General features: G+C 40.0%; 2 protein-coding genes across 4 annotated transcripts in view; one reads left to right on the top strand and one right to left on the bottom strand.

Moving 5' to 3' along the window:
• The window catches only part of ARL6IP5 (ADP ribosylation factor like GTPase 6 interacting protein 5), an 808776-nt gene that overhangs the window by 344174 nt on the left and 445022 nt on the right, over window positions 1–19580 (bottom strand). The gene's annotated exons all lie outside the window — the stretch shown is intronic.
• The window catches only part of TAFA4 (TAFA chemokine like family member 4), a 206107-nt gene that overhangs the window by 167460 nt on the left and 19067 nt on the right, over window positions 1–19580 (top strand). For all 3 annotated transcript variants that reach the window (XM_050781319.1, XM_050781318.1, XM_050781320.1), the window contains exon 4: window positions 11384–11539. In XM_050781319.1, the coding sequence (XP_050637276.1) occupies window positions 11384–11539 (156 nt within the window). The remainder of the gene's footprint in view (window positions 1–11383; window positions 11540–19580) is intronic.

Here is a 19580-nt window from a genome sequence, read left to right as displayed (position 1 = left end):
ATGAAGTTGTAATTACTAAGTGACAGTGTATTCGTGGGGGCTTCCATAAATATCACAGTCTGGACAGCTTAAACAAAATAAATTTATTTTATTATAGTTCTAGAGGCTGGAAGTCTGACAGCTTCAAGAAGCTGTTGATCTTGGACCTCTGGCAATTCAGTTTTTGGTGGGGCTGTCTTCCCAGCTTGCAGATAGTTGTCTTTTTGCTGTGTTTTCACATAGCCTCTTTCTCTGCGTGGGCGTGGGGAAGAAAGAGCTCTCTGATGTCTCTTCCCCTGAGGACACCTATGCTCTCAGATTAGGACCCCACCTTTATGACCTTATTTAACCTTAATTAGCTCCCTAAAGCTCTCTCTCTAAATACAGTCCTACTGAGGGCTAGGGTTTCAACATATGAATTTGTAGGGGACAAATTCAGTGCCGTCCATAGTTTGATGGAATATTTACAAAATATAAGTGGATTAGGTTCACTACAAAGTAAGTTGTATCTCAGTATAACATTTGAAAGTATACGTTATTTATTTAAATCAACTCTTACAAAAAGGGAGCTATTTGTAGTTCATGTGTATGCATGCTTGTGTGTGTGTGTGAAGTCTGTGTCATACATACTAAAGACCAAGGTTTACCTAATGATGAGATCCGCTCAGAGCATTTATTGCATGGTGTTTATCATCTTGAGATATTATGAACCTTCAAATCTATGGTATTATTAGCAAAAAAAAAAAAAAAAAAAAAAAATGGTTAACAGATAGACTTCTGATTAAGAAAACTGACAAAAGGAAAGTCCTGAGAAAAGGTATTGTTCTGAGTAGTAAGGGAATAAAAATGTTAAGACTTATTAGAAGTGATGAGCTTGGGAGGTTTTTAGATATCTTAAAAAGTAAGGTAAACAACTGAGGAATGTTGGTTAGAATATAGTATTTTTTTGTGTTAATTTTTGACCCATTGAATAACTTTTCTTGTAATATCTATTAGAATCGAACTATAATAGTTAATCTCACAAAGACAGAGTGTTGCAAGCAGATGAGACATTTTCCTTGAAATATATTAAAGGTAGGAAATATATTATTTCTTTTGGGTGTAGGAAGAAGGCTCTGAGTGGAAAAAGGAAAGAGAGCTGGGATATAATTCTTAGACTGGATTTTGCTACATGGCTTTTCAGGGGAAAGAATGTAATACAGTTTAACATATCATCCTCCGTTTTACAATTACTTTTTGCCACATGATCATAGATGTTCACAAAAGCATTCAAGAGCTTCACCAATTTTCCTAAAGGTCTGTCTTTAGCCCTTTGCTACTTAAATCACTATCTTTTGAATATTTCAGTTGACTTTCTCATCTTCAATTGTTGACCTAAATCTGCCAAATTCTCAGTTAATAGCTATGAATGATGTTCAAGCAGCTCTCAAACATCACTCTATCTCAAAAAGAAAAAGGAAAAAAAGGAGTCTCGCTCTGTTGCCCAGGCAGGAGTGCAGTGGCACGATCTCGGCTCCCTGCAACCTCCACCTCCTGGGTTGAAGTCATTCTCATGCCTTAGCCACCTGAGTAGCTGGGATTTCAGGCATGTGCCACCACACCCGGCTAATTTTCGTATTTTTGGTAGGGACGGGTTTTGCCATGTTGGCCAGGCTTGTCTTGAATCCCTGGCCTCAAGTGATCTGCCTGCCTCAGTCTCCCACAGTGCTGGGATTACAGGCATGAGTCACTGTGCCCGGCCCCAACATCACTTTTATTGACTTTATGAGATTCTTCATCTTTTGTAATATTTGTATCATAGGACATTTTAGGCAGTCACTGAGAGATAGACAGACTTAACAGGACAGCACCTGGTGTTGAGTGGGGACTGGTTTTGTGTGGGCAAGGCATACTTTATTCTGATGAATTTAAGAAGTACATAGCAAAAACCATACCCTGCAAATAGACCATCCACTGCAAGTGTAATGTATCAAGAACTGGGGAGAGGAAGACTGTAAATGAGCCATCCATGCTCCTATAAAGCCTTTCCTTTGATGCTCTACCCATTTCCTTCTACCTATTCAGACATCTCTATGAGATTTTCCCCCACAGCATACACACATGCTGTAATTTCCCACATCTTAAAAATGTTGGCTAACATCTGTATATCCTATTGGTGACATTCTCATTTCTCTCCTTTCCTTGATAACACCATTTCTCAAATAGTCACTATAGTTACTGTCTACAATTTCTCAATTCTGCTCTCTCTCAAATCCATTCCAATCAAGATTTACCTCCATTCTTCTGCCACTTTTTTTTTTTTTTTCTAAATTAAGGCCACCAGTGGCTTTCCCAGCCTCTTGACATAGAGGTAATCTTTTTCTTTATCCTGTAACTATAGTTTTTTTCTCTTGGATTTTATCTAGTCTCATGGCTTTAAGTACTAGATACGTGTGCCAATAATGAGCAAATGTCTTTCCTAAAGCTAGACTTCTCTCTTGAACTCCAGACTTAAATGTCTGGACTTCTCTCAGGTGTCTAATTAAAATATGAAATTTAACAACCAAGCTCCTAGTCTTCTTTGGTTTATTTAGGGGATGACCCCATTCTTCTTGTTCAAACCCGAAACTTTGGAGTTAGCCTCTTAACATCCAGAATCTCCCCCTCTAGAAGCCTCTGCTTCCAGAATCCAACCTCTTCTTCCTGCCTCCACTGCTACCACATTGGTCCAGGCCACCACCAGCTTTCCAGGGATTACTGTCTCTGCTGCTTCCTTCCTTGCCCTTCTTTAATCTGCTCTGATCACAGTAGATTCTTTTAAAATACATGTCACATTAAGTCAGTGTAAGCTCAGAATATCCAGTGACTTCTCACCCCACTTTGAGTAAAAGCCCAAGCCTCTGTAGTGATCCATGGGGCCCATGTCATCACCCACACACCTTTCATTATCTTTCTGGCATATCTCTTTATTGTCCCTTCTCTGACACAGCTCTAGTCACAAGGGCATTTCCCCTCAGATTTTGCAAGGCTTTTTTTCTTTTCAACAGCTTTAATGTCTCACTAAGTACTCACGTGTTAGTTTCTTAGGCTCTTCCTGTTTTAAATCTCACCTTTCTTGCTTTGTGATTTTTCTATCACTAAAATATGAAAGATCTTTGAGGAAGATGATTTTTTTGCTCGTTTTGTTCAGTGTTATATTAGCATGTGCTTGTCAACGAGTAAATTTTTAGCAAATCATTACTGAATAAATATGTAATAAAAGCCAAAAGGCATTTATTCAGTATTTACAGCATTTCAAGTAGTTCACTGTGTTCATTAAGCACTTTATTTAAACTTCATAATTGTCATACACCACTTACATATGCGAAATACAAGATTGAGAGACTTAATCAAATTACCTAAGTCTGGAAGCTAGTATTCCAGCTCCTAAGTTCAATACCCTGTCTTTTGTTACCAGCAGGTAAAGATAAATCCATTTCCATCTTAGGAGAACAGTCAGGTAATTCCATTTGGCATCTCTACTTGTTGAGTCCACAGGTGTCTCTCTTTTTTGCTGTCGTATCCTCAACACCTGGGAGACGCCCTGGCACATAGTGAGAGCTCAGTGGATATTTGTCTTCACAACTAAACTACCAAGTTTGTCCATCAAATGGCTACTATCATCTTCTACACTGCGATGTCTTCCTTATTGATTAACAGCCAAGCTGGGATAGGGATAGGAGAAGAAAGTTGAGAATTACGAGAGAACTGCAACTAGGAATACTGGGCCTGTTTGCCAAGGGAAGCAACTATCCGTGGCCTCATTTTCTGCTTTCATTTCATGAAATCTTGTATTTAGCCTTCTCTTTCCTCTGTTCTGCTCCCATGGAGGGATAGGCTGAAAATGCCATACAGAAAATCACACGCAAATCAAACAAATGCCTTGTAAGAAGATCAGTGGAGTGTGAGACTTCTCTTTGAGGGTGTATTTTCTAGTGCTGGGCAGGAGGAGGAAGGGGAAAAAGGATTTGAACAAAAGGAGAAGGATGCAAGGGAAATAATAGCATGAAGAAAGTCTCCCTAATCTGATGCTTTGCGTGTCTCTATTAGCTTTCAAGTAGTTTCAGCTGAAGAACTTCTATTGCCAATGTGGTTTTGTATTTTATCCCTTTCACGATAGCAAAGCCCTCTCTGCACTGGGACAAATGGGTATCTTTTCTATTGTTTGAAACTTTTCTTAAAAGTATATTTAATAAGAAAAAAATGATATGTATTTAAACCATTTACTCTTCAGATAAAGTTAATCCATCCTCTATAGCAATCCTGAGGCAATCAATTTTTGTTGTAAGGATTATCATAACACTTTTAATGGTGTCTACATCAACTATTCTGGTGAATGAGGAAACAGGCATCTCACATGTTACAGCCCTGCCAATATTTTAAGTCTTCTTTTTTGAACAGAAAATATGCAACCCGATTGCAATTTCGGAAGTGTGGAAAGGAATCGAGTAACAGTTTCAAGTTTCCCCACTTAAAAAATGTGTCTCAAAGAGCACCAAGAACAGTCTCTGGCACATAGTACGCTGTACGTAAGAGTTGGTAAAATAAATAGAAATAAGTACCTACCCATCTACCCCCCATCTGCCCACCCAGACAAAGCCAGAAGGGAAGTAGCTTAGCCACTGAAAGGATTAACAGACAGCATGAAGGGGACAGTGTTTTGTTTTTTGCTTTGTCCAGTTTCCCTCCTAGGAGCAGCCCCATTTCTGGATAATGCAGTCTTGCCTGCTCCAATTCACACTTCAAAACTTTAAAGTAAACTCCATATGAGAAGTTTCATCTGCAACTTCTCACTTATTGCATGGGCCTCATGTTATGTTCTCAATATTTAGCTTCAGTTTTCAAGATGGATCGTCCCACCATTATGTTCCCCTGCTGTTTAAGAGGAAAAATTCATCTTTGTTTTAAGTGAATTTACTTGAAGTGGCCACTCTCTGGTACCAGGCTTATTGAACAAGGCATCCTCCCGTACCTTTTTGGAGAATTAAGTTTATTACAAAAGCTGCTAGTTTCTTGTCTGTTTCAGCTTTCATTTTTCTCTCATCCTATAATACTATATGTCATACATAGTTGTAAGATATCTGTGATGGTTACTTTTCTGTGTTATCTTGACTGGGCCATGAGGTACCCAGATACTTGGTAAAAATTATTCCTAGTGTATCTGGGAGGATGTTTCTGGCTGAGATTAACATTTGAATCAGTGGATTGAGTAAAACAGATGGCCCTTTCAAATGTGGGTGGGCCTCATCCAATCTGCTGAGGACCTGAATAGAATAAAAAGGCTGCTCTACCCCTAAGGAAGAGAGAATTCTTCCTGCCTGACTGCCTTTGAGCTGGGAGATAAGTCTTTTCCTGCCTTCAGACTTGAACTGAAACATTGGTTTTTGCTGGGTCTTAAGACTGCTGACCTTCAGATGGGAAAGGCACCATTGGCTCTCCTGGTTCTCAGGCCTTTGGACTTGGACTGAAACTACACAAATGGCTCTCCTGAGTCTCCATCTTGCGGACTGCAGATCTTAGGACTTGCCTACTACCATAATTGCATGGGACAATTCCTTAAAATACTTCTCTTTTCTCTACGTGTACATTCAATTGGTCCTGTTTCTCTGGAGACCCTTAACTAATACAATGTTATAACATGAGCTGCTCAAACAATTATATGTGCCATTCACACTGGATCCTTATTTTCTACCATCAGGCTTTGAGGAACTTTAAGTACCTATTGTTGAGTACCTACCTCCTGTGCCAGGAAATTACAATGAAACAAAAATATATCCTTATTCAAAGATCATAGTTGTATTAGTTCATTCTCATGCTGCTAATAAAGACATATCCCAAGCTGGGTAATTTATAAAGGAAAAGAGGCTTAATGGACTCACAGTTCCACAAGACTGGGGAGGCCTCACAATCATGTCAGAAGGCGAAGGAGGAGAAAAGTCATGTCTTACAAGCAGCGGGCAAGAGAGTGTGTGCAGGGGAACTCCCCTTTATCAAACCATCAGATCTCATGAGACTTTTTCACTATCACAAGAACAGCATGGGAAAGACATACACCCAACCCATGAGTCAGTTACCTCCCATCAGGTCCCTCCCACGACACGTGGGAGCTTCAATTCAAGATGAGATTTGGGTGGGGACACAGTCAAACCACATCAATTGTCCACTGTCACCAATACACAAATTCCTAAAAAGACTGCATGGAACCACACAAACACTGTCATCCAATAGAAAAAGATGTTGTCAGTGGGAAACTGAGCTATGTCCCATGACTTGCTGAGGTAGAGATGCCATTTTTGGCTCTACCTGGTAAAATACAAGCAATAAAGCAAGAGGGGAACTTTTCCTCCATCTTTGGGTTTGAGTCTCACCTCTTCTCAATCTCTAGTTATGAGGTCCTGGGTGAATTAGTTAATTTCTGTACATTTTCTTAAAGATAAAATCAGAGTAAAAAATAATACCTACCCCATAGCATTTTTATAAGATTGTGCAGGATGATATTTGTTTAAAAAAAAAAATTCAAACAGTACCTAAAACCTGTGTTTTATCAAATCTAAGATGCCATCAGTTGTGAGATATACCACTTTTGTGTGTATTCCTAAGAAGGAAAAGCAGTGCCAATTATAATTATAAGGTGCTATTAGTTATGTCACCTCCTGATGTGTTAAAAGGTGAAAAAAATATGTATTTTAAAATCAGTGAAGTACAATAGTTGGTGCTGTATAAATAATTAAAATTCTGGTTTAGGCAAGCTGATAATTCAGGGCAGTGTGGCCCAGTCCTAAGTTTGAATAGAAAATAATCCATTTGTACTTGTGGATGGTTATATAGCAACAGAGTTCTAAGTAAATCATAGCATTACTGAACGTCCAGATCGTTTCTTGACTGCTCCAAGAAGTTACTGACATATATATTTTTCATTTTCTTAGTGGAGTTTAAAACTGCTTTCATTACAGACTCAAGGGTCATTTAGTAATCTAACCAAGGCATGATGGTTTGTTATGGACTGAATGTCAGTATCCTTTCAACATTCGTATGCTGAAGTCCTAACCCCAAATGTGATTATATTTGGAGAGAGGGCCTGTGAGGTGGTAATAAAGAGTAAATGAGGTCATTTCAGGGCATGGCCCTAATCGGACAGGACGGGTGTCCTTATAAAAAGAGGAAGAGACACCAGAGCTTCTGTTCTCCATGTGAGGACATAGCAAGAAGGTGACTGTCTGCAAGCCAGGAAGAGAGCTCTCACCAAGAACTGTACAGGCTGACATCTTAAGTTTAGACTCGCAGTCTCCAGAACTGTGAGAAAATACATTTCTGTTGTTTAGGCCACCAAGTCTATGGTATTTTGTTATGGCAGCCCAAGCAGATTGAGACAGTGACGAATGGGAGGACATTTCCTGAGAGATAACTGTGAATGACTACTCCTGGCCCCTGCTCATAGCTAGTCATTAGCTGCCAGGGAATGTTTGACTGAAAGTTGCTGATTTGCAATTGGAACCAAAGACAGGATCTCCCCTCCAACCTTTCCCAGCCCTTACTTTTCTGCTCACTCAGTGCTAAAGTTTCATAGTATTTTACTGACATTATAATTACTATTTATTTAATTTTACAGTTGTATGCAACTACCTATGGGGAAATCAATGCTCTTGTTATGAACATTTAATTAGGTTTATCATTTTAATCACTTCTCCATATTCATGCTTTCTTAAGTAGTAGATTGAAAACTTTCTCTCTTGCTGGTAGTTTGATTCTCTGGGTACTGGTTCTGTCTGCCTTAGCATTTGTTCTCACCAGTAATTGAATTTTCCTGCCATCAACATTGAAGATGGCGTGACAAGGTTGGTCCAGAAAACATTCAGAATAATATAGAGGTTATTGTTTGGAAAGCCTGTCTTTATGGATAAAAAAGTCTGAATCATGGAATATTTTGAAATTGGTTTTATTTTGAAACACATGCATCAACAGAAACTAAGCAAAGCATTCACCAGTGGGAATCCTCGGGGAGACCTCTTTTAATGAGTAGATGAAATTGCTTACAATTCACATAACAGTTTCTATGTAAATGGATGTATGTGAAAAATCATGAGCACACTTGAGGGTACTTGAAAAAGTTGTCTTTCCTTAATAATTTCTGGACAGAACCTCTACAGTCTTGTTTATGTTATTTTTATCAGAGCAAAGATAAGTCTCTGCAGCCTGGTATAGCCAGAGTTGTTGTATTAGTTATCTACTGCTGTGTAACAAATTACCCCAAATCTTGAAGACCTAAAACAATCAACAGACATTATTATCTCACGCACAGCTTCTGAGCATCAGGAATCTGGGGGTGGCTTAGCTGGGTGGTTCTGGCTCAGGATTTCCCATGAGACTGTAGTTATGCTGTTGGCTGGGCTGTAGGATCCACTTCCACACTTACCCATGTGACCAATGGCAGTAGACTATAGTTCCTGGCTATGTGGGCCTCTACCTAGGGCTGCTCACAACATGGTTTCCCCAGAACAGATGAACACGTGAGTGAGCATGCCATTGTCTTATCACCTAATCGTGTACATGGCAAGCCATCACTTCTGCTGTGGTATGCTGTTGTCACACAGACCGAGTAACTCTGGATTAATGTGGGAGGGGCCCGCGCAAGGGGTCTGTTTGCAAGTTTACTGACACGGCTGTTGTCAGGACACTTCAGTTTCTTACCACCTAGGCCTGTCTGTAGGGCTGCTCATGCCAGGGTTTCTCCGGAGTGAGTGATCTGAGGGCCTGGAGATGACAGCCACCTAATTTTGGACAAACCAGCACATCTGCTGCATGCTTTGGCTCAAATAGACCAAACCTGGTACCATGTGGGAAGGGACTGCACAAACCTGTGAATACTCTGTGGTGGGGATGACAAGGGAGCATCTTAGAGGGTGGCTGCCACAGTTGACATGTGACCTAAGTCAGGTCAGTCAGATGCACCCTTTCCTAGAACTGACGTGTGGAGCAGCATGACAAATTGAGTAGAATTACTCATTCAGGTCGAGCCATGAGAGTAGTTCCACTTATGGTTAGCTACACTCACTCTTCGTTCTACAAACTCCTGATCTTCCAGTAAAGTCTCTTTGCATTAAGTTAGCTCAAATCAGTTTCTGTTGTTCTAACAAAAGACTCCTAACTGATAAATGGATTCCAATGTAAATTACCCTTAAGTACATATGCAATACAGAAACTACTTTGTTTATCATAGGATGATGGAATTCAGGTGGTTGGTGATGGGAGAGTAGCAAGAAACTGTGGTGCTAGATTGGAATCGGAGATGTCAGTGTGTACTTATGCTGTACCTGCACACAAACTTCCTTGACCTATTTGCTGAAAGGGCCTGAGTCACTCCCTAATTGTGATGAGTAAACCTACATATTGAGATTCAGGTTTCTAAGTCTGATGCCCCATGAAAAGTAATCAAGGATTCTTGAAGAAATTATGGGGGCAGGGAAAATACCAGGTAAGTCTGGAACTTCTTGAGGGTCAGAAGGTTAGTAAGTTCTCGAAGAATATGAGAATATGTCACAGCTCCTCCTGCCTAGATCTGGGACAATTGGAAGGGTCTCCTCCTGCCCAGATCTGGGATGATTTGAACATTAACATAGAATCAGTCTTACAACTATCATATTGATAATTGATTCAGGTGGAAATCATCAATGGATACTAAAACTAGTAGGTGAAAGTTTGATAAAGAATGGGATATATTCATAGTCTCACTAATATATCTCCCTCAAAATGCTTACTAACATAAAGGGAAAAATAATACCTTTACACTGGAGAAGCCTGACAGATACCATCCTCACCATTTAATTAAAGGTAATAGCACTGATAATGGGATGAAAGGACGTTGGGTGTTTCCTGATATGATGCACTAAGAATATAGAATCACTTCTGGGACAATCTGCTAAAGATGCATTGCTTGAATCTAATCAAGAGGAAGCATCACACAAATCCAAACTGAGAGACATTCTGCAAAATAATTGGCATATAACTCTTGAAAAATGTCAAGGTCAAGAAAGAAAGACTGAGAAGGAGTTTCTGAATAAAGGAGGCTAATGAAATGTGACAATTAAATGCAATGCATGCACCATGGTTGGATTCTGAGCAGGGGGAAAATAGCTATAAAAGGCATTATTGGGATATTGGCAAAATTTGAATATAGATTGTACATTACATAGTAGCGTTGTGTCATGTCAAATTTTCTATCTTTAATCATTATGTAACCTTATGTCTTTGATTTTAGAAAATACACAGTGAAGTAGTTAGGGGTCAAGGGGCATCATGTCTGAAATTTACTCTCAAATGGCTTAGAAAAACATGAGAGAGTGAATGATAAAGCAAATGGGGCCACATATTAGCTGGTGAACCTGGGTGAAGTCTGTTACAGCAGCAATTGCCAACTAATAACAAAGTACCACACATTTAGCACCTTTCTGCAGATCAGAAGTCTAGCACTGCCTAGCTGGAATCTCTGCCCAGCATCTCACCATCTGGTTAAATTTAAGGTATCAACAGGCTGCATTCCTTTATGGGGAGGCTCTGAGGAAGAATCAGCATCCAGGCTCACTCTGGTTATTGGCATTTCTTGAGGTTGTAGGACTGAAATCTCCATTTCCTTGACATGTGGCTCCTCCATCTTCAAGCCAGCAATGGCACCTGGAGCTCTTCATCTGTCTGCTTTCCAGGGCTCATTTGAGCCCTGAATGGCCTGATCTGGATAATCCAGGCTACACTCCCTCTCTTAAAATCAACCAGTTGGCCAGTCATGGTGGCTCACGCCTGTAATCCCAGCACTTTGGGAGGCCAAGGCAGGCAGATCACTTGAGGTCAGGAGTTCGAGACCAGCCTGGCCAACATTGTGAAACCCTGTCTCTACTAAAAATACAAAAATTAGCCGGGCATGGTGGCACACACCTGTAATCCCAGCTACTTGGGAGGCTGAGGCAGGAAAATTGCTTGAACCCAGGAGGTGGAGGTTGCAATGAGCCGAGATCATGCCACTGCACTCCAATCTCAGTGACAGACTGAGACTCCCTCTCAAAAAAACCAAAAAATCAATTAATCTCAGTCACATCTGCAAAATCTCCTTTGTCATGTAATTAATGTGACATAACCATGAGTGTGGCCCCAGGGGTTGATGATCCTGGAGGCCTCATTTCTGCCTACCACAGGTTCACAGAAGCTTTTTGCATTCTTCTCACCACCTTTATGTAAATTTGAAATGACATGTTATCAAAATAAAATGTTATAAAAAGACTCATAAGCATAGCACAGGAAGTTGGAAAATGTCATCATAGCATCGTTCTGGTTTTGGTGCTGTCATTTCCTTCTAACAGCACTGGGTTTGTTTTTTTCTCCCCCCATTACCTATTAGGTCACCACCAAATCAAGCAGGGTACCTGTGAGGTGGTCGCCGTGCACAGGTGCTGCAATAAGAACCGCATAGAAGAGCGGTCACAAACGGTCAAGTGCTCTTGCTTCCCGGGACAGGTGGCCGGCACAACTCGGGCTCAACCTTCTTGCGTTGAAGGTAAGACCTCTCTGGTCAGTATCACTGATATTTCAAAAAGGTCAAAACCCACCAGGAATTTCTCTACTTTGCTGCCTTTGCAACCCAAAGAAACCTAGGGTTGCTTTGAGATCAGTGTCAATCCAAAGTGAACATAAATACAACTCCAAAAATGTCTTGATGGTAAGGTAAGTCTTCAATAATGTCCCTCAAGGGGTACCAATGGGGAGTTGTATTATAGGGCAATTGGGAAGACGTGCTTCAATTCCTTTTGCCCACCTGTCTCCAAATCTCACCAAAGCAATTGTTTCCACAGATGCCCTGTTCTCCCACCTCTTATATACTCTGTACTCAAAATTAGCAGCATGACTTCTTACTTCATGCTTGGTGTCATAGATTAGTATCCTCTCTTTTATTTCTAGCTTATCATTTTAACAAACATTTCTAGGACATTCTCTTTGGAACAACTTCCCTGGGATAGTTTGGAATCATGTATCATTCATTTGTAATCTCCAGATCCCCTAGCACAGTGCTGTGCCGATGGTTGTAGATGGAAACCTGGGATTGATTTCTTTTGATACCCCTGACTTCTTCCAGCAGACGCCATGTTAGAAACAAGTGTCAGTCCCCAGGGGAACAGATACACGGGGTTAGTCTGTATCAGTTGCTCTGCAGTGTCACAAACCTCCCTGAAAATGAACATTTCCAGTCTCATGTGATGCATGTCTAAAGGTCAGCAGTTAAAACACACACACATTCTTAACTCCAGATCATATTGCATAGTGAACAAGAACGGCTGATTTATCTGCATCCCATTCCCCCTACCAAACACACACATAGACATACACAACTATATGGGCTGTGTGGCTACAGTGGTATATATGTATCAGCACCATCTCAGCCACCTTTAAAGCAGGAAAGTGAAAGTGGAAAATTTCCACCTACAGTTCTTTATCAGAAACTTTGGGGGCCAAATGTGTTGCTGAATTCAGAATTTGCTCATATTTCTTGTGGGTAACATAGCACATATACCATCTATTACCTACAGACCTAATGTACTCTCCACTTGCCCCCCATAATCATAGAAATATTACTATATCTGCAGTGAAATGTGCAAATATTCATGCAGGATGGGATAAGGCTGGATAAAGAACTTGTTAATTCAAGTCTGGTTTGCTGTCATCTTACAGAAAACCTTTCAATTTCCAGAGCTTTTGGATTTGGGGATTATTGATAAAGGATTGTGAACCTATAAAAAAAGATGAAGATCTTTAACATTTAAAAAATGGCACTTTTAAATTTCTTTTAAGAAATACACGGAGTTTCTACACCTCCAGCTGGGGAAGTCTAATGTATTTATCATCTCTATTAATTGAATCCAAATCACAACCATTCTTTCTCCTGGCTATCTCTCAAATCAGCCCACCTTTCTCCATCCCACTGCTACCTCCACAGTCTAGGGGTCACCCTTAGATCTTGCTGAGTGTGCCACATCTCTGCTTCCACTTTCAGTCCTGTAGCCAGAATGATCTACACAAACAGAATGACTTATGTCACTCCCACACCGAAGACCACACTTTAGTGTCTTCCCACTGTCTTTAAGATAAACTCTAAGTTCTTTACCATGGCTTGCAGAGCCCTGCAAGATCTGTGTCTCAGTTCTCTTTCAAGTACTCTACCCTACGCAATCCAGAGTTCTTCCCATTTCTTTTCATTTCTGCACATTACTAATTTACATCCATTGCCCCTCCTCCCCATAAAACACACCTGGTCTGCTTAATTCTTCTTATTCTCCTTTCAAATCTCTTGTAAGTTCTTGCATCAACTTGGATTTCCAGTTCATGACATTCAGCCCATGTTACTGTAAAAACGTATGCCTTCCAGTTAGTATGTAAACAGTTTGTGGACAGGGACATAGTCTCTTACTTTCATCTTTCCCCATTGGCTGGCCCATGAAGAAGTTTTAGTACAGTGGAGAATGGACTTTGGTAATCACAGATTGTTCTCTACAGGCAATGTGTTTGCTTGCCTCTGTAGGCCTTAAATGTCTTCTAACAAACTCTTTTTATATTCTGTCTAACCCAGAATAATGTTTTACAACATTCAAAGCACTTTTATTAGTACCTAAAAAGTACTGATAGGGCAGTGATGACTATTAGTATCTTAGTAAAGAAAATATGAATACCTTACCCTAGACTATCTTGTTTTAAATTTTATGTATGGGCAAATCCCCTTTGGCCACCACCCTAGAAGTAACTACATTTATCTGTTTGGTCAATATATTTCTGTATATTTGTGTATTTGGAGCTAGGGTTGTAGGAAACAGTGGTAGATTTCAATATGAGTGTATGTTTTACATAAATGCTATCACATTGGATATTACACTCATCCTGCTTTATTCCTATCAGTATTAAGTTGCAGAAATCTTTGTGTGCTGGTATGTATTGATCTAACTGGGTGTTTTCAATTGCTCCATAGCATTCCATGTATGGATAGGCCATAATTATTTAGCCATTCTTCTTCCTTTTTAAAAATTATAGGGTCTTGCTCTGTCATCTGGGTTGGAGTGCAGTGGCATGATCATAACTCACTGCTGCCTTGAACTCTTGGGCTCAAGCAATCCTCCTACCTTGGCCTCCCAAAGTGTTGGGATTATACGGTTGTGAGCCATTACACCTGGTCACTATTCCTTTATTGATGGACATTTTGGTTGTGTTTATGGCAAAACAGACTTGCAGGTTAACTAAATGGTTTCCCTAGTGCCATAGGAAGTGTGATATGGACCAATCATGGAGCATCTGAGCAGAGTCTATGCAGCATATGTTGTATATGCTGTCTTCTAGAACTTTCTGTGATGATGCACATGATCCCTCTCTATATATTTAATGGAGATAACCTGTGTAGATAGATACCTGTATCTGTATGTGATGATGTATATGTCCAGTGTGGCTAGTAGTCATTAGCCACCCATGGCTATGGAGCATTTGAAATGTGGCTAGTGTAAATTTAGATTTAATAGGGACTTGTGGCTCAAAGCTTCACATTGGACAGTGCAGGTTATGCTTGATGTAAACATGTAACTTGTGTGTAAAATTTGTGGTCAGAAAGTACCAACACCCTGAAAGGTGAGATTAGGTCTTTCAGCCTGTGTCTCCTGTACCTAACATTGTCTGGCAAACAGTCGGTGTTCAATAAATGTTTATTAGATCAAAGTCACTGAGAAGTGCAGGAAGTTTAAGCTTTGGTTGGGATGTATGTCTGATTTCATCTCTCTTTGATCTCTTCCTTATCTGAATATGTTTCCATTAGGGCTTTTTAGCTTTACCTGCTTAATCTTTATCCCATAATAATTATGCAGTATCATGCCCTTAATTGGCATGTGGAGAAGACCTATCCTCTGCTGATATGTTCCTCTTATCTTATTTGTCAATAAGAATAGAAAGGATCTAAAATATAAAATTCACCTGAATTTACATTTAAATTAAAACAAAGGCAAGAAGATGTTGGCATGGGGCACTAATTAATGCTGACATAGGAATTGGAATATCCTTTTGCATTTCTGTTAATCCACACCACAGATACTTATCTAGTGTTTTCATTGCTTTTCTGTAAAACCATAGATTATATTATATAAACAGGGAAAATAATTAGCTGTTCCCCTTCTACCAAACTTTTTTGTTATAATTAACTTATGAAACCTCCCCTGAGTTATTGAAGTGGGTCTTTAATATACATTGGGGATTTGGGAGATGGGACAGGGAATTATTTGATTGTAAGTCTGTGGTTACTTGGGTCCTAAAACAGACGCTATTCAGCTGGTAAGCATTCTTGTTTTTGAATCTTCGGCTGGCATATACAGGTCTGTTTTATGGTGGAAACTATATTCCACACATTTATCAAAATACTGCTCTATAGAGATAATGCTGAATGGTTTTATGATAAAATGAGACAAATGTGTAGTACAAGGAAGTTTATTTTGTCAAAACGAATGGTTTCTAAATATTGGGTTTAAATGATTAATAAAACAGAAGCTCGGAAATAGAAAGTAGTTACTTTTCAAAGCTATTTAAAAAATTTTTTGATGCCCCATCACTTTTTTTTTTTTTTTTTGAGACAGAGTCTCGCTTTGTTGCCCAGGCTGGAGTGCAGTGGCACGATCTTTGCTGACTGCAAACTCTGCCTCCTGGGTTCAAGCAATTCTCCTGTCTCAGTCTCCCGAGCAGCTGGGACTACAGATGTGTGCCACCATGCCTGGCTAATTTTTTGTATTTTTAGTAGAAACAGGGTTTCACCATGTTAGCCAGGATGGTCTCGATCTCCTGACCTCATGATCTGCCTGCCTCAGCCTCCCACAGTGCTGGGATTACAGGCGTGAGCCACTGCACCCAGCCCACTTTTTCAAGACGTCAGAATTCATTTAGTTAAGAAGGAGAGTTACTGTTTGGACTGCAGACAACTTTCATGGCTTTATGGGCTGTGTGATGAGACATAGGGTCTGTCTTCATTGGGATTTTTTTATTGGGCATGTTCTCCTTCCACTTAAAAGATATTTTTCTCAGTGCAGACAGCTGAATGACAGAGAGAGAAGATTTTACCAAAACACTTTGGGAGTTGGGAGGATATGTATGTTGTATATGTTGGTTCATTCATCGTTTTAATTTGGCACCTTTGTGTCTGACCTGTTCTACATGCCAGATGGAAGTATGAGAAGGAGACTCCGGTTCTGGTTTCAAGGAACTCTGAGTTTACTAGTTCAGAGAAACAAACTTTTATGAATGAAGGACTCAAAAGGAGAACAGAGAGGTGGTCAGGGATGCTGCCCCTTGAGAAGCAATGGGTCTGAATTTAGTAGGTGGAAGGATTTGATGGTGGAGGGAGTTAGGCAACGAGGCAGCACAAAGCATATGAGAGTGAGTGGGGCTAACTCGGGAACTAGAAGTAGCTTGGTCTGGCTTGGAAACAGTAGAAAACAAAACTGGAAAGGTAAACAGAAGCCTTGATATGTGAGGCCTTAGAGTAAGTCAAATTTTAGGATTTAATTCCTGCCTTCTGGGAATTTGCATTTTAAGAGAGTGTGCCAATAAGAAAGAGTATGAAGTGTTATGAACAAAGTTTCTATAAAGTACGGTAAGATTCCTGATAAGGAAAAATGTGATGCCTAAATTTGGCAGGTCACCTCGTCAGCATAGGTTTCATGGTGAGCTCACAGTCAGTCAGGATTTGTGTGTGTGTGCATGCATGTGTGTGTACTAGTCTGTTCTCACACTGCTAATAAAGACATACCCGAGAATGGGTAATTTATAAAGCAAAAGAGGTTTAATGGACTCACAGTTCCACGTGGCTGGGGAGGCCTCACAATCATGGTGTAAGGTGAAGGAGGAACAACGGCATGTCTTACATGGCAGCAGGCAGGACAGTGTGTGCAGGGGAACCGCCCTTTATAAAACCATCAGATCTTCTGAGATTTATTCACTATTACAAGAACAGCACAGGGAAGGAAAAAACCCACCCCCATGATTCAAATACCTTGCACCAGCTCCTCCCATGGAACATGGGGCTTGTATGAGTTACAATTCAAGATGAGATTTGGGTGGGGGGCACAGCCAAACCATATCAGTGTGTGTGTTTGAGAGAGAGAGAGAGAAAACTCACAAGTGGGTATGCAAAAACTTTAGATTCATGGAATCGCCCATGGTAAGGGCAGGGAGGAAGACATAAAAGAGAGGTGGCATGGTGTTTTAGTTGTCTGCAGTCCAAACAGTAACTCTCCTTCTTAACTAAATGAAAAATGGATTAGAATTATTTTCATAAGTCCGAGCTTTGAGCAGGTCTGATGGACTAGCACAACCTCTCATTTTGAGTTAATATGCCTTTAAACTATAAATCCATGTTTCTCAACCAGGGGCGATTTTGCCCCCTTGGGGATATTTGACATTGTCTCAAGACAGCTGGGAGAGGGTGCTACTGGTGTCTAGCATGTAGAGGCCGGAAGTTCTGCCTTACATCTTACAATGCACAGGATTGACCGCCACGATAAATAACCAGGTTCAAATGTCAATACTGTTGAGGTTGAGAAACCTTGACTTAGAGGTCCCCCATATATGTGGATATGCTTATGTGGGTCTGCATTTAATAGAGAGGACAAACCTAGATCACAAAAGATCAGTGTATGTGTACTCATGCACTGACTCAGTACACTGTGTACTTTGTGGAACTAACAATATTGTGTTATTTGCAGAATGTGCGAACAAGTAAGAGTCCTTGAAAAAAATAGTACTGTAACTACTGCTCTTATGCCTGTTAACTGCGTCAAGTTGGTGTGGCTTCTTTTCTTAACAAGAAATATAAACGTTAATGGCTTAATTTTTAAATAACACAGAGTCTTAAAATAATATGATTGAAATAACTGAAGACAAAGTGTTAAAATCTTGGAGCATATTCTATAAGGCGTATATTCTAGGAAGATGTTTTCTTAATTTTTCTGTTCATAGTTGCAGTAGAAACATACACTTTTCTTTAGAATATCCTTCACCACGTGTATTAGGGTTCTCTAGAGGTACTGGACTAATAGGATAGATGTATATATGGAGGGGAGTTTATTAGGAGTATTAACTCATACAGTAACCAGGTGAATTCCCACAATTGGCTGTCTGCAAGCTGAGGAGCAAGGAAGCCAAAACCTCAAAAATAGGGAAGACAACAGTGCAGCCTTCAGCCTATGGCTGAGAGCCCCTGGGAAACCACTGGTGTAAGTCCAAGAGCTGAAGAGCTTACAGTCTAATGTTTGAGGGCAGGAAGCATCCAGCACAGGAGAAAGATGGAGGCCAGAAGACTTAGCCAGTCTAGCCCTTCCACGTTCCTCTTCCTGCTTTTATCCTAGCTGTGCTGGCAGCTGATTAGATGGTGCCCATCCAGATTAAGGGTGGGTCTGCCTTTCCTAGTCTACTAACTCAAATGTTAATCTCCTTTGGCAACACCCTCTCAGGCATACCCAGGAGCAATACTTTGCATCCTTTAATCCACTCAAGTTTACACTTAATAAATACAGCTAAACTAAATCAACAAGTAAGAGTCCAACTCATGAAAAGTGAGCATGTTCTTGGTTATAATTTGAAGTCTGGCTTATCTAAGTAACTGTATAAATATATAATTGTGTTCTGTTTAACCGAGTGATGTTTATTTGGGACAAGAGATACAAAATAAAACCCATTTTATACAATAGAGAGTAAGGAAAACATACCAGAAGCAAAACAGCTAATTATCACATGAAATATTCACCTCGACAACAGCATTATAGAATATACCAGTTGCTACCACAAAACTAGGGAGGGTTTCACTGTCTTTTTATTTTTTTTTCTTTCTTTCTGCATAAAACTGGAAATTCATTACAGGTTGGCAGCTTGAAGATAGGAAGCTTGGGGCTTTTAAAAGAATTTTATTTTAAAAATAGAAGTGACAAGACATTTTCTCATTTAAAGTGTATTATGATATTTTTTAAGAGGAAGAAAATATCTATGCCTCCTACAAACTTATTTTCCTGTGGATACAAGGCTCAGTAAAGTGGGCAGATGTTCTCTCCAGTAACTTTAATAAAATCCTACTTCTGAGTCCTTTGTCCCTGCTAGTGAGGCTGAAGGTGCACTCGAAGCTTACATTTCCTGGCTGTTTAATCACCCTATTCTCTGTCAGGTCGAGCCCTCAGTGGGTTCTTACCTTTGCTGTCAGTTTCTTAGTCAATCCTTAACTCATAACGGAATTTGCGATGTGTATTTTGATTATTGTGGTGTTTCCTTTTACATCTGTCATTTCTGAGAAAGCACTTGCCATAAAGCCTTTCACAAAGAAACTCCATCATGGGTAACACATTGATGAATAGGGGCACCTCACAATATATTATTCTGTGAGACAGGAAAATGTATATTTGCAAATAGGACTCCTTTACATTTCAGGGCAGCTTGCTATTCTAAGGAGTCTGAGGCAAATCTGTTTTTAGAAGAAAGCATCACTCCATATTTTCCAATTAAATGAAAAACCTGGTAGATAATCTCATAAGAGTTTTGTC

This window comes from Macaca thibetana, chromosome 2, assembly GCF_024542745.1.
Source record: "Macaca thibetana thibetana isolate TM-01 chromosome 2, ASM2454274v1, whole genome shotgun sequence".
NCBI lineage: Eukaryota > Metazoa > Chordata > Mammalia > Primates > Cercopithecidae > Macaca > Macaca thibetana.
The sequence above is the reverse complement of the archived record's forward strand: the minus strand, read 5'-3'. Positions and strand labels throughout refer to the sequence as shown.